A 13,793-nucleotide genomic window follows, 5' to 3' on the forward strand; every position below is an offset into this window, starting at 1 on the left:
TGCTTGATCTCAATTTATATTGTACTTTTGTTACCAAGATACGTCCTAAGGTATCGGAAAAGCCTAGGAGAGAGGCATCTGGGTGGCTCCGTCAATGGAGCGTGCAACCCATGTTGTCGGGGTTGTGGTTGAAGCCCCACATTGGGTGCAGAGAAGACTTAAAAATGAAATCTTTGAAAGAAGAAAGAAAGGAGAGCCTAAAAGAGGTGATTTTTTAGATCTGGAAATGCTCAAAATATTTTCCATATAAATTGATAGTAATGGCTTCTTTGCTTTATGTCATTTCCACTTCCAAAAGTTTTCACAGAAATGCTCTTCTCTGGGTGCCTGGGTGGCTCAGTGGATTAAGCCTCTGCCTTTGACTTGGGTCATGGTCTCAGGGTCCTGAGATCGAGCCCCATATCGGGCTCTCTGCTCAGTGGGGAGCCTGACTCCCCCTCTCTCTCTGCCTGCCTCTCTGCCTATTTGTGATCTCTCTCTCTGTGTCAAATAAATAAATAAAACCTTAAAAAAAAAAAAAAGAAAAGAAAAGAAAGAAATGCTCTTCTCATGCGTGGCAGGGGAAACCTGTGTGTGACTATACTGTGACTCTCCATTTCCATTCTCCTCCACTCCTTCTCCACCCCCAGAGCGATCTTTATGGGCCACATCATGGGCTCCGGATCACTCCAGCTTCCGGGAAGTTTCAGAGCTTGGAGGAGCTAGCAGGTGATCAGAGGGTAGGAAGAATGTGAGATGGAGACTTACTTCCCAGCTTCCTCCCTGCTGAGCCACAGGTTGATAAAGGCTGCATTCCTCCATTGAAGGAGCTCCTATCTGGATGAGCCCTCTCCTTCTGCAGCTCTCCCTTTCTGTTTCCTGTCTGTGCTCCCTCTCTTTGCCTCTCCCAGCAGGGCAGGGCAGAGCTCTCCATTATTGCTAGCCCCAGGGTTTCTTCACCAGCCCTTGTTGGTTTCCCTTAACCCTGCCTGTACCTCTGTAAATAGTTCCTTCACTAAACTTCCCACAATTCCTCTTTGAGGCACCGTATGTTTCTTAGTGGCCTCCTATTGATATACACTGAAGGGTTGAATGACTTTCCCAGGGCCACACAAAGAATAACAACACAATGGAGACTACTCTAACACAGAAAAGGGTGGTGTCCTTCTTGGTTTTGCCAGCCTGCCCAGCCCCCTCCCAGAATCCTCGGCCCTGCCCAACCAGACGGAATCTGTGATCGCTTTGTTGGGATGGGATTGAATTCCCTAGAGCTCCCTTCCCAGACCTGGCCAGCAACTCCAGTAACCAGAGCTGTGTGAGAAGAAAAGGCCAGGCCACTGGGGTAAGCCACACCCTGAACAGAGGTGAGGTCTCAGGTGAGTCACGCCACTGAGGGGCCACCTCCTCTGTCCCAAGGGCCTGGGCTCACCTACAGCCATGCCTCACCGAGGACCCAGTACATCAGCCTCCCAGCACCTGGCTGTCCTCTCCTTCCACCCTTGCCCACAGGGTTCTCCAATCCTCCGTCCCCCACCCAACAGTGTCCTGGAGCTAGGACATCTGCCTCCCACCCCCACCTTGGGCCTCCAGAGATGTGAGATGCTCACAGCGCTCTGGGTGGGGCCTTAGTCTCCCTACTTCCCCCTTCCAGCCCCAGATCCTCTCAGATTGCCAGAGATGGGCTCCAGCCAGGGAGGGTGGGGCTGCTCCTGGGACCATCGGGTGTCACAGGCTGCCTAGGCAGTGACAGAGCTGTGGCTGGGAGCAGACCTTCACCCATCTCCGTGCCTCCAGCTGACTCAAATGTGCCATGTCCCAGCACCTGCTCCTTCCACTTGTGATCCTCGGTAACTTCAGGGGACAGGAGATGGCTTTAATGGGCCTGGGTCCTAGTATCTGGGGAGTCAGAAAGCAGGACTTCTGGGTTCTGTGTGGGTAGTGGGGGTGTCAGAGGAAGGGCAGGAGGACGTCAGAAAAAAGAGGGAGTAAGGCGTCAGAAGGAAGAGGAATAGTGTATGAGAGGGGAATAGGGGCCCGGGTGTCCTGGGGAAATGGAGTAGCTGTAAAGCTTTCGGGGGAGGGGAGTCATGGAGGGCATCTCAACGTGTAGGTCTCCAGCCTCTTCCTGCTTCCCTCTTTCCAGCCTTCAGCCCCATCCCAGGAGCTTTCCAGGACTCAGGTAAGGCAGCCAGACTGGGGGAAAGCACGTGGGAGGCATTAAAGATAGGAGGAGGGGTAGCATGGTGTTGGCAGGGGGGATACTGAAAAAGGGAACTGGGGAAGGGACAAGTAGGAGGTAAGGGATGGAGAACAGGAAGATGGAGGCTGGCAGTGACAGGGGCTGGAAGTGACAGTACCTTCCCCTCTTTACCCTCCAACTCCCAGCTCTCAGTCCCACCCAGGAAGAACCTGATGATCTAGGTAAGGAAGAATGGGGGTTCCTCGGATCTTAAAAAAAAAAAAGATAAGTCTGGTTAGGTGAGAAGGGAGGTGGAAGTGTCCAGAAAATTAGTAGTGCCTACGTCCTCTTGATTCTTTGTTCAAAGGGGCAAATTAAAGTCGGGTGGGAGACAGGCTTTGTCTTGAGTTGCTTGGGCCTCTGGTGTCAGGGACCCGGGAGGCTATGACCTCCATGGCACTCCATCGCAGACTGCGGTCGCCCCGAGCCCTCTGCCCGAATCGTGGGGGGCTCAGACGCGCAGCCAGGCAGCTGGCCATGGCAGGTGAGCCTGCAACAGAGTGGGGGCCACATCTGTGGGGGCTCCCTCATCGCCCCCTCCTGGGTGCTCTCGGCTGCTCACTGTTTCGTGACGTGAGTATTCGCCCACGTCCCAACCCTCTCCAAAAGCCAAGCCTGCCCGGCAGCTTGACCCCCTGTATTCAACCGCTAACTTGGAGCCAAGCTGCGCGCGTCCCCCCCCCCCCCGCCCCACCCCTCTGCGGGGGTATCCTGGTTCTGAATGTGGGTGACAACGCCGGGAGACTCGCCCCACCACTCCACCAAATATCCGAATCTGAATTCTGTCTGCCCAGTGTCCTCTATCCACCGCCTCAAAATCGGATCCACTCCTCCTCCTTCGGGGAACCTATCTCAACCTGGATCGCCCCAGCCCCAAATCTAGATCCGACTCCGCCCCTCCTGGGTTCCCACTAATCCCACCTTCTCCCTGGCCTCTGAGCCCCCACCCCCACGGCAGTCGGCCCCCATCTTAGGGTCAACCTAATCCCCTCCTGCCTGGGCCTCGGCGCAGGAACGGGATCTTGGAGCCTGCGACCGAGTGGTCCGTACTGCTGGGCATGCACTCCCAGGACGGGCCCTTGGACGGCGCGCACGTCCGCGCGGTGGCTGCCATCCTCGTGCCGGACAACTACACCCGCGTGGAACTGGGCTCAGACCTGGCCCTGCTGCGCCTGGCCTCGCCCGCCCAGCTGGGCCCCGCCGTACGGCCGGTCTGCCTGCCGCGCGCCTCGCACCGCTTCGCTCACGGCGCGGCCTGCTGGGCCACCGGCTGGGGGGACATTCAGGAAGAGGGTAAGTGAGGTGGGGGGGGGGGGAGGGGGTCCGGGGAGGTGGGTAACCGAAGAGGTGGAGTCTCCGGGGCGGGACCCCGGGGCGAGTCGGAAAAGCCGCGGCCCGCGGTAAGCGGGTCCTTGGGGCGGGAGCTCGGGAGGTGGGACCCACGGGGCGGGACCCTGGGCGGGGGCCTGGAGGGCAGATTTCTGCCCGGCGGCTGCGAAGGGCTCTGCCCATCTCCGTCAATCCTCCTCCCCCAGGGCTCGCAAACTAAGACTCCGGACTCATCCACCCCGATTCCCTCCTCACCTTTCCTTCCAGATTTTTCTTTCCTCGATTTAGGATCGGACTAGGGCTCCCATCCTAGCTCTGCTATTTAAGACAAACCACTTCACCCAATACATTTCCTCCTCTGAAAATTAAGGAAAATAGTGCCCAGTTCATGGGGTTGTTGGGTGGATTAAATGAGAAAATCCATGTCAGGTTTATAGCACGCTGCCTAACATAGCAGTAACTCATGCACGTTAGATATTTTTGCCCTAGGTAATCGTGCACTAGAGCATAGCGTCTGGAATATTGTAAACTCATTCAGCAGATGGCAGCTTCTTCCCTCTTTTCCCCTGTTCCTCTTCCTCCCATCCTCCCCTCCCCTCACTCCTCTTCTACTTGCCCACCTCCTGTCTTCTCCCAAGTCACTCTCCTCCATTCAGTTCATCTTTCATTCATTCAACAGGTTACTTCTTGAGCACCTTCTTGGGCCAGGCACTGACTTAGGCATTAGAGATATATCAACGAACATAAGCAAAACTCCCTGCCTTCTCAGAGCTTAAGTTCTAGTAGGCAGACAAGCCAGAAATTCAGTAGATAAACAAACACTATGTTGGAAGGTGTGGGGAGAAATAGACCACTTTCCCATTCTTCGTCATCCCTATAATCCAGTGCTACCTTTCCATGTTAGCAAGGCCCCCGCAATTATTCTTCATGTGCCGTGATCAGACCTGTGTAGTGCCCAGGGCTTTGGCAAGGGTGTTTGAGAAAGATGCCACAGCCTGTAGTTGGAGGGGCCCCATCAGGGGGAGACATGACAAGAAAGGGTCATTCTGAGCACCTGGGAAGTCTGTGTAGATGGCCCCAGACCATCCTGACAAAGGGCACCCGGAACAGGAGATTTTTCTTTTTTCTTCTTCTTTTTTCTTTCTTTCTTTCTTTCTTTTTTTTTTTTTTTTTTTAGATTTTATTAATTTGACAGAGAAAGAGAGTACAAGCAGGGGGAGCAGGAGGCAGAGAAAAAGAGGGAGAAGCAGACTCCCTGCTCAGCAGGGAGCCTGATGTGGGGCTCAATCCCAGGACCCTGGGATCACAATCTGAGCCAAAGGCAGATGCTTAACCATCTGAGCCACCCAGGGGTCCCCAGAACAGGGGATTTCTGGGAAGGCTTTGTAAAGAGGACATAAGTTAGCATTACAGGAAAGTGGGGGGAGATGGAGATGAGACATATTAATTGGAGAAGGGCCAGGTTGTGAGGCTGGAGTGGAAGGGGAAGAGGCAACAGAGGCCACAAAAACTGCTAGGGCTGGACCATGAAAGCCTTAAGGTCAAACCGAGGGCCAGAGTACCCCACCAGCTCCCAGGATCCCTAGGACAATCCCCAAACCTCCCTGGTTGACCCTCAGGTACAGCTTCACCGTCACGTGACCTCGCAGAATGCCGGGTGGGGAGGGAAGGAGCCCTGTCCACAACTCTCCCCACCCATTCTTGGAATCTGAGACTTTGTTTCCATCAAAGGCAGGTTCACCTCGGCAAAGGGCCCAGGCCTCAGATGTAAACAGTGGGGTCCATTGATTGTTCTTGGTAAGATCAGAGCTGAGCTCTAAAAACATTCCTCTGTCATGGGGTGCCTGGCTGGCTCAGTCAATTAAGCATCTGACTCTTGATCTCCGCTCAGGTCCTGATCTCAGGGTCATGGGTTTAAGCTCCAAGCTGGGCTGCACATTGGGCGTGGAACCTATTTAAATTTTTTAAAAATTTAAAAATTAAAAAAAAAAGAACATTTCTCTGTCAGCAATAAGTGAAGGGTGGGTTGGGGAATGGACCAGTAGAAGCCTAGGCCAATCATCCAGGCCCAAAGTTGTGCCTCCTGAACTGGGGCAGTTGTAGTGAAAATTCCAAGAAGTCATAAAAGAGAGGTTTTCAGGACTTGGGAACTGATTGGGGGAGGAAAGCTGAGACGGGATCAAGGATGATGCACAGACTCCATGCTTGCCAACTTGCCAACTTAGTGTGAGACCACGCTAAGCTATATGGTGTCTTTGTTGAAAAGACTATACAACCTATACTGTTGAAAAGACTATACAACCTACACTGGGGCTCAGAGCTTAGTGATTTTAGCCCCTACATGCATCTTGTGTCGTCTAGATAACTTTGTCCACTCACAACCATCCGTGGAAGCTCTCACTGGGTTCTGGGTGAGGCCGTTCCCGAGATGAGGATGTGGGAAGAACAGAGAGGAGCAGGAGGTGACAATGACTGGTTTTGAACATAGCTGGCTCAGGTGCCACGGGGCATCTAGACAGAGATGTCCAGGAGGCGCCTCAAGGGCACAACGCTGAGCTGGGGACCAGAGGACTTAATTTCTGCCTCACAGCATTTGCTCTCTGGTTCTGCCTGCAGACCACCTGCCTCTCCCGTGGGTGCTACAGGAAGTGGAGCTGAGGCTGCTGGGAGAGGCCACCTGTCAGTGTCTCTACAGCCAGCCCGGCCCCTTCAACCTCACTTTCCAGTTCTTGCCAGGGATGCTGTGTGCTGGTTACCCAGAGGGCCGCAGGGACACCTGCCAGGTGAGGGGAAGCCGCCACACCTGCCCCGCAGGGCCAGGCAGAGCCCTGACCATTAGGAAACAAGAGGAATAGAGCAATCTCATCTCTCTCATATCTGCAAAAAGAGGGCAAGATTGCCAGTGGATGGGATCAATGAGATTATAAGAACTCAGAGCTCAACAAGAGGCCATTGTTCCTTACAGTGGTGCAGAGGTTACATGCGCGACTCCAGAGGGAGTCAGCCTGCTGACAAGTCCAGCGCCACCGCTTATTAGCTGTGTGACCTTGGCCGAATACGTAACCTCCATATGTCCAGACTTTCTCATCTGGAAGACGGAGGTGATAGCACTACTTGCCTCATAGGGTGGTTACGACGACAGCAGGAATATGTAATACTTACGACAGTGCTTTGGTCTTTAATAAGAGCTACAATAAGTATGAGCTATTATTATTATCATCCCACATTCCAGGCCACAGCACAGCACCAGTTACTTAGTAGATATTCAACAAATAGTTATTTTTTTCAAAAATGAATTAATCTGGGGTGCCTGGCTGGCTCAGTCCATAGAGCGGGGGACCCTTGATCTCAGGGTTGTGAGTTCAAGCCCCACGTTGGGTGTGGAGATTACTTAAAAACAAAATTGTAGAAAGTAGAAGAAGGATTAATCCTTTATAGAAGTTTCCAGTTATCTTGCTGAAAGCCAGCACATAGTATATTTTAACCATCTTCCCCAGAAACTTTCCTCCAATGGCACATATTTCTTTTTAAGATTTATCTATTTATTTGAGAGAGTCCAAGCAGGGGGAGGGAGAGGGAGAAGCAGACTCCATACTCGATCCCACCATCCTGAGATCGTGACCTGAGCCAAAATCAAGAGTCAGATGCTTTGGAGTGTCTGGGCAGCTCAGTAAGTTGAGCGTCCTGCTCTTGGTTTGGGCTCAGTTCATGATCTCCTGCTTGGGAGATCACCCCGAATCTGGGCTCCCTACTCAGTCGGGAGTCTGCTTCCCCTTTCCCTCTCCCTGCTCCTCCCTGCAAGCGTTTTCTCTCTCTCTCTCTCTCTCTCCCTCTCTCTCAAATAAATAAATAGGAGCACCTGGGTGGCTTAGTCACATAAGCATCTGCCTTGGGCTCAGGTCATGATCTCCAGGTCCTGGGATGGAGTCCCGCATCAGGCTCCCTGCTCAGTGGGGGATCTGCTTCTCCCTCTCCCTCTGCTCCTCCCCCCACCCCACTCATGCTCTCTCTCTCTTTCTCTTTCTCAAATAAACAAATAGAATCTTTAAATAAATAAGTTTTTTTTTAATTCTCTAAAATAAGAAAGAGTCAGATGTTTAACTGACTGAGCCACCCAGGCACCCCCAATGGCACACATTTTTGAGGATGCTCAAGCATGCATGGTGGTGATGGGAATTTGAGCTAGATAGTCTTCAGGATCCCTCCCAATTATGAGGTTCCAGGACCTATGGACGTAATCCCCTGCCTTCTTGAACAGGATTGCAAACAATTCAGATTGCTCTAAACCATGCCCTGTCCAGTACGATAGTCACTAGCCACATTGGCTACTGAATATTTGAAACATTTTCAGTGTGACTGAAAAATTGAATTTTAAATTTTTAGCTTAAATTTAAATTCGAGGGGCGTCTGGGTGGCTCAGTGGGTTGAGGCCTCTGCCTTCGGCTCAGGTCATGATCCCGGGGTCCTGGGATCGAGCCCCACATCGGGCTCTCTGCTCAGCGGGGAGCCTGCTTCCCCCCTCTCTCTCTCCCTGCCTCTCTGCCTACTTGTGATCTCTGTCTGTCAAATAAACAAATAAAATCTTTAAAAATAAATAAATAAAAAAATTATTTTTAAAAAAATTTAAATTCGAATAGCCACATGTGGGTGGCATCTACCACGTTGCACAGCACAGCTCTCAATGATTCCAAGCCTTCTCTGGGAGCTCCTCAGGTCACAGAGATGCCTGACCCAGACTACAGAAGTACAATGTTGCTTTAGTGTTTGTTCATTGTAGTTATCCCTGCTTACTCGCTTTCAAACTATCCCTTCTTGCTGCTTTAAAAAAAAATTTTTTTTTTATTTATTTATTTTAGAGATAGATAGTGACAAAGAGAAAGTGAGTGTGCAAGCGGGGTGAGGAGCAGAGGGAGAGGGAGAAGCAGCCTCCTCACTGAGCACAAGCCTGATCTCATGACCCCAAGATCATGACCTGAGCCAAAAACAAGAGTTGGGCACTCAACCAACTGAGCCACCCAGGCGCCCCCTTGCTGATTTTCTAATGGCTTATTTCTAGCAGCTTCTTCCTCCTGAAGTTGGCATCTCTGATTTACTTTAACAATTGGGTGCACTTAGAAACCCAAAACAGTGTTTATTTGAGCCATTTACTGAACAAGAATCATTTGGCTCTGAACAAGACCTGCAGATCTCTGTAGAGTGGCCTTTGGTGCATTAACTTGGTGCCCGTGGCTTTGGCTGCTCATCAGCCTTTCTGCCTTACAAGGCTTTCTTCTCCTTAAAGTTGTAGGGAATGCAGAGGACAAGGCTCAGACAGGACAGATTTCTAGAAAGTGGCTCTGTATTGGGCAAGAAGAAGAGGTGCAGAACCTTCGTGAGGTGACCCAGTGTAAACTGGTGGGTCCCTGCGTTGATCCTGTAACACTGAATTATCTATCACCAGGGAGACTCTGGGGGTCCCCTGGTCTGTGAGGAAGGTGGCCGATGGTTCCAGGCCGGAATCACCAGCTTTGGCTTTGGCTGTGGACGAAGGAACCGTCCTGGAGTCTTCACAGCTGTGGCTCCCTACGAGGCATGGATACGGGAACAGGTGATAGGCTCAGAGCCTGGGCCTGCCTTTCCCACCCATTCCTGGGAGCCCCAGTCAGGTCCGTGGGAGCCCAGGGAAGAGAACTGCACCATTGCCCTGCCAGGTGAGGGAGCAGGACCCCTAGATGGTGGCTGGACATGAGAGATTTGAGTTGGGGTGGAAACTGCTGGGGGTCTGGGAGGCCCCCTGACTCGGCCTCTCACCCCTCAGAGTGCGGGAAGGCCCCAAGGCCAGGGGCCTGGCCCTGGGAGGCCCAGGTGATGGTGCCAGGATCCAGACCCTGCCGTGGGGCGCTGGTGTCTGAAAGCTGGGTCTTGGCACCTGCCAGCTGCTTTCTGGAGTGAGTGAAAACCCAGTCCCAGACATATTCTTGCCCCGCCGCCCCCCCCCCCCACTGGCCTGAGACATCTCCCTGACCCTGGCCCTTCCCCTTTGTGGGGTGGGAGTAGAGGTGGAGGGGCGCAATGGTCTGGAGTGCGGGGTCTCACTGGCAGGTGTAGGACCAGCTTGCAAAGCGGGGTCCATGTCTACTGGGGACGAGTAGGAGGTAGTATAGGTTCGATCCAGGACGCTGGGTTCTCAGTACACAGTTCTCTGGAAGTCCAAAGTCCAAGCCAGACGTGCCTGGCTTTTGAGCTGAGTGTGCAGGATCCAGCCCATCCAGTTTCCCCCATCCCGCAGCCCCATCAACCCAGACAGCTCGCCCGGCGACCTGGACAGCTGGCGTGTGCTGCTGCCCTCGCGTCCGCGCGCAGAGCTGGTGGCGCGCCTCGTGCAGCACGAGAATGCCTCGTGGGACGACGCCTCGGACCTGGCGCTGCTGCAGCTGCGAGCGCCCGTGAACCTCAGCACCGCCCCGCGGCCAGTGTGCCTACCTCACCCAGAACACTATTTCCTGCCCAGGAGCCGCTGCCGCCTGGCTCTCTGGGGTCGCGGGGGTGAGCAGGGTTCCCGCGCGCGGCCGGACGGAGTCGGGTGGGACTCCTCCGCACCGCGGGCTCCCTTTCTCCTCCCTTCCAGAACCCGCGGCCGGCCCCAACGCACAGCTTGAGGCGGAGCTGTTGAGCGGCTGGTGGTGTCACTGCCTGTACGGCCGCCAGGGGGCGTCAGTGCCGCCTCCGGGAGACCCGCCGCACGCGCTGTGCCCCGCCTACCAGGAGGAGGAGGAGGCGGGCCGCTGCTGGGTGAGCGACGGGGGCGGGGCTTGCGGGGCAGGGTCTGAGGAGCCAGGGAAGGCGGCCGAGAGCTCCGGGGCCGGGGCGGAGATTAAGGCGGGTCCTGAAGGCTCTGGGGGAGGAGTCTGGCCCTTGAGGACTCTAGGAAGGGGCCTGGGATGGGCCCTGGGTGATGTCTGGCCTTCTTGCTACCCCTAGTTTAAAGAGGATCCTAAAGTGAGGGCTGACTTAGATTAGTACTGGAGACTGGCTGGGAGGAGGGGGGACTTGTTATGCCTGAGTGCGGGGAGAGACAGTGGAGTACAGAAAAGCCCCAGGACCTTTGAGAGCCGGTTGCTTACCGTCGCTCACACACTCTTGCTGCAGAACTACTCTCACTGGAGCCTTCTGTGCCAGGAGGAGGGGACCTGGTTCCTGGCCGGAATCAGCGATCTCTCCAGTGGCTGCCTACGTCCCAGAGTCTTCTACCCGCTGCAGACCCATGGCCCATGGATCAGCCATGTGACTCGGGGAGCCTACCTCGAAGACCAGCTGACCTGGGACTGGGGCCCTGAGGGAGAGGAGACTGAGACACAGACTTGTCCCCCCACCACAGAACATGGTGGTGAGGGCTCAAAGTCTCCTTAGGGCTTTGGGACTTAAAGGCTCCTACATGAGCTGAGATCCATGAGAGTGTCTTCAGGGGTCAGCTGTGGAGCCCCCACTGAAGTGGTCACCTCCTCTCCCTAGCCTGTGGCCTGAGACCAGAGCCCGCTGTGATGGGGGTCCTGTGGCCCTGGCTGGCAGAGGTGCACGTAGCTGGAGATCGAGTCTGCACTGGGATCCTCGTGGCCCCAGGCTGGGTTCTGGCAGCCACTCACTGTGTCCTCAGGTGGGTCTTACCCATCTCTTGGACAAGAGGGAAAAATTGAGATGGGCAAAAGGACTCTTAAAATAGTGGGATATTCTCCCTTTAAGGCTCTGACAGTACAGGGAATTGCAACAAGTGTTTTGAGATTGAAGAGAGATTTGGAAGGAGGAATCATGAATGGAGTGACCTTGGAGTTCATTCTGCCCTGTCCCCTACACTACAGGACTGGGGGAGAAGGTGGTGACATTGGGCTTTTTTTCCAACAGGCCAGGCTCTACAACCGTGCCTTATATTGAAGTATACCTGGGCCGGGCAGGGGCCATCCCCCTCCCACAGGGCCACCAGGTATCCCGGTTGGTCATCAGCATCCGCCTGCCCCGGCACCTGGGACTTCGGCCCCCCTTGGCCCTCCTGGAGCTGAGCTCCCGGGTGGAGCCCTCCCCATCAGCCTTGCCCATCTGCCTTCACCCAGGGGGTGTCCCCCTGGGGGGCAGCTGTTGGGTCCTGGGCTGGAAGGACTCCCGGGACCGAGGTGAGAGCCCAGGGTCCTGGGGGTGAGAAGTGACTGAAGGCCAGAAATCCTGTGAGAACTCTCTCTCCTCTCTAGTCCCTGTGGCTGCAGCTGTCTCCATCTTGATGCCTCGACTCTGTCACTGTCTCTATCAGGGCATTCTGCCCTCTGGGACTCTCTGTGTTCTGTATTCAGAGGGTCAGGAGGACAGATGTGAGGTAAAGGGAGGGGAGAGGCGGTGCTGGGCAACGAGGTCCTAGAGAGAGAACGGGGTTGGAATTCTTGAGTGCTGGGCCCCAAGTGGGAAGAAGCAGCACTTCCTTCCGGACTTCAGAGAGAGACTGGGGCCAGGAAGCCTAAGGATGGGGACAAGCAGTGCTTTGTAGCTGGACTCTAAGAAGGGGCAGGGAATCGGGAGGAAGAAAGAGTAAGAGACCCTTTGGGATTTGACTCTGATACCGCAGGTGACCTCAGCACCTCCACTCCTGTGCCAGACCGAGGAGGGCTCCTGGGTCCTCATGGGCATGGCTGTTCGAGGGAGCCGGGAGCTGTTTGCTGCCATTGCTCCTGAAGAGGCCTGGATCTCCCAGACAGTGGGGGAGGCCCATTTCCTGCCTCCCAGTGGCTACCCCTACTGGCCCCCAGAAGGCAGCAATCTCTGTCCCCCCGACATGGCCAGGGCCTCAGGCTCCCCTCAGGCTGCTCTATTCCTGCTACTCCTAACCCCCCTGATCCAAGGCTGAGGGAGCCGGGGTCTCCGGCCGCTCAACTTCCCCTCCCCCCCCCACTCCCTCCGGCCCTCCACTTCCCGCCCAGTAAGGCTGGAATGTGGCCCAACCGGCTTTGTTCCCTCGCCGGAACCTCCAGAGCGCCCCACCCACCTGGGCTGCAGCGGCTTTGGGTAATTGGGTCCCAGTGCCCGGCTATTTCGGGCACGGGAATCCTCGGGGGCAGCGGGAAGCGGACAATAAAGGTGTAAACACAGACACGTGGCCTTGTGGCATTGCTAGGGGCAGGCCGAGGGGCTGGGGGAAGCCCAAGAATAGGGCCCATCCCTTCTGGGCCTCTGTGAGTCAGGCCTTGGGCTCCCAGGAAATGTGTCCCTGATAACGTGGCAGCTGCCCCTCATTCCTGCCCCAGGGCGGGGGAGGTGGGGTGGCAGCTGGGTGTGTGTCACCTCCCCAGTGGAATCAGCATCCCTAGCACCTGCCAGACACCTCAGCCCTAGCTCAGACCCTACTGCCCTTGCCCCGCCTCCCAGAGCAAGGATTGAGGGTGAGGGTTGAGGAGGGGTCCAGTCTGGGAGTCCAGGGTCTACCATATTCTATATCCACAGAGAGCTGCCCTCTCATATACACCCCCAGGGTGTACACCCTCCAGGGTCCCCAATTCACAAGACATGTCCTTCAATGGTCCCCCATTTTTACATCCTGCCCAGTGTCCCCAGAGTTAGGGCACCATCATGCATCCTTGGGTGTACATCCCACTCCCTCTCCCTTCATTTTTGGAAAGATTTTATTTATTTGAGATAGAGAGTGAAAGAGAGAGCAAGGGAGGTGGGGGCAGAGGCAGAGAGAGAAGCAGGCTCCCCGCTGAGCAGGAAGGCAGAGGATGCGGAGGATGCGGATGCGGGGCTTGATCCCAGGACCCTGGGATCATGACCAGAGCCAAAGCCAGACGCCTAACCGACCTAGCCTCCCAGGCGTCCCCCTCTCACCCACCATTTATTCGTGCCCCTCCCTGTGTGAATTCAACCACATTCCCTGCTAATTATGAAGTCAGGGGGTCTGGGGTCTGATAGATCAGCCCCTGAAGTGCTCCCAAGGCAAAAGGGGGCACATATGGACACCCCCGGCTGGAGATTCGGAAAGGGTCACAGAAGAGGTGATGTTTGAATACAGAAAAGGGACAAATGGAGACCTGGGGAAAGAGGAGTGCTTGGCATGGAAGCCAGCTGATGAGGGTAGCAGAGGGGTCCCCTCTGGGGCTGGAGTCACCATCTCTGGGTTGAGTGGGCAGAGAATAGGGGAGGGGAAGTAGGAAGTTCTTGGGAGATTAAGGAGCTGGACAGAGGTTCTTAAAGAACCGGGCTTATCATTAGCTGCCAGATCTCAAAGAGAGTA

General features: G+C 54.9%; 1 protein-coding gene across 3 annotated transcripts; it reads left to right on the forward strand.

Moving 5' to 3' along the window:
* Positions 1 to 1,789: 1,789 nt before the first annotated feature.
* On the forward strand, positions 1,790 to 12,634 carry PRSS36 (serine protease 36; the record flags this gene model as incomplete). 3 transcript variants are annotated; one of them, XM_080830194.1, is made up of 15 exons in its annotated part: positions 1,790 to 1,826; positions 2,123 to 2,158; positions 2,365 to 2,400; positions 2,629 to 2,791; positions 3,231 to 3,511; positions 6,164 to 6,330; positions 8,988 to 9,237; positions 9,345 to 9,474; positions 9,816 to 10,072; positions 10,155 to 10,318; positions 10,676 to 10,913; positions 11,039 to 11,180; positions 11,426 to 11,691; positions 11,767 to 11,888; positions 12,135 to 12,634. In XM_080830194.1, the coding sequence occupies 15 exons, from the start codon at positions 1,790 to 1,792 to the stop codon at positions 12,411 to 12,413; spliced, it is 2,568 nt and encodes an 855-aa protein (XP_080686320.1). In that variant the 3' UTR covers positions 12,414 to 12,634. The 3 variants fall into 3 exon arrangements, with proteins under 3 accessions (XP_080686320.1, XP_080686321.1, XP_080686322.1); XM_080830195.1 differs by having other exon boundaries at positions 10,155 to 10,303; XM_080830196.1 differs by lacking the exon at positions 11,767 to 11,888 and having other exon boundaries at positions 11,426 to 11,504.
* Positions 12,635 to 13,793: the final 1,159 nt, after the last annotated feature.

This window comes from Martes martes, assembly GCF_963455335.1.
Source record: "Martes martes genome assembly, chromosome: 18".
In the NCBI taxonomy this organism is placed as follows: domain Eukaryota; kingdom Metazoa; phylum Chordata; class Mammalia; order Carnivora; family Mustelidae; genus Martes; species Martes martes.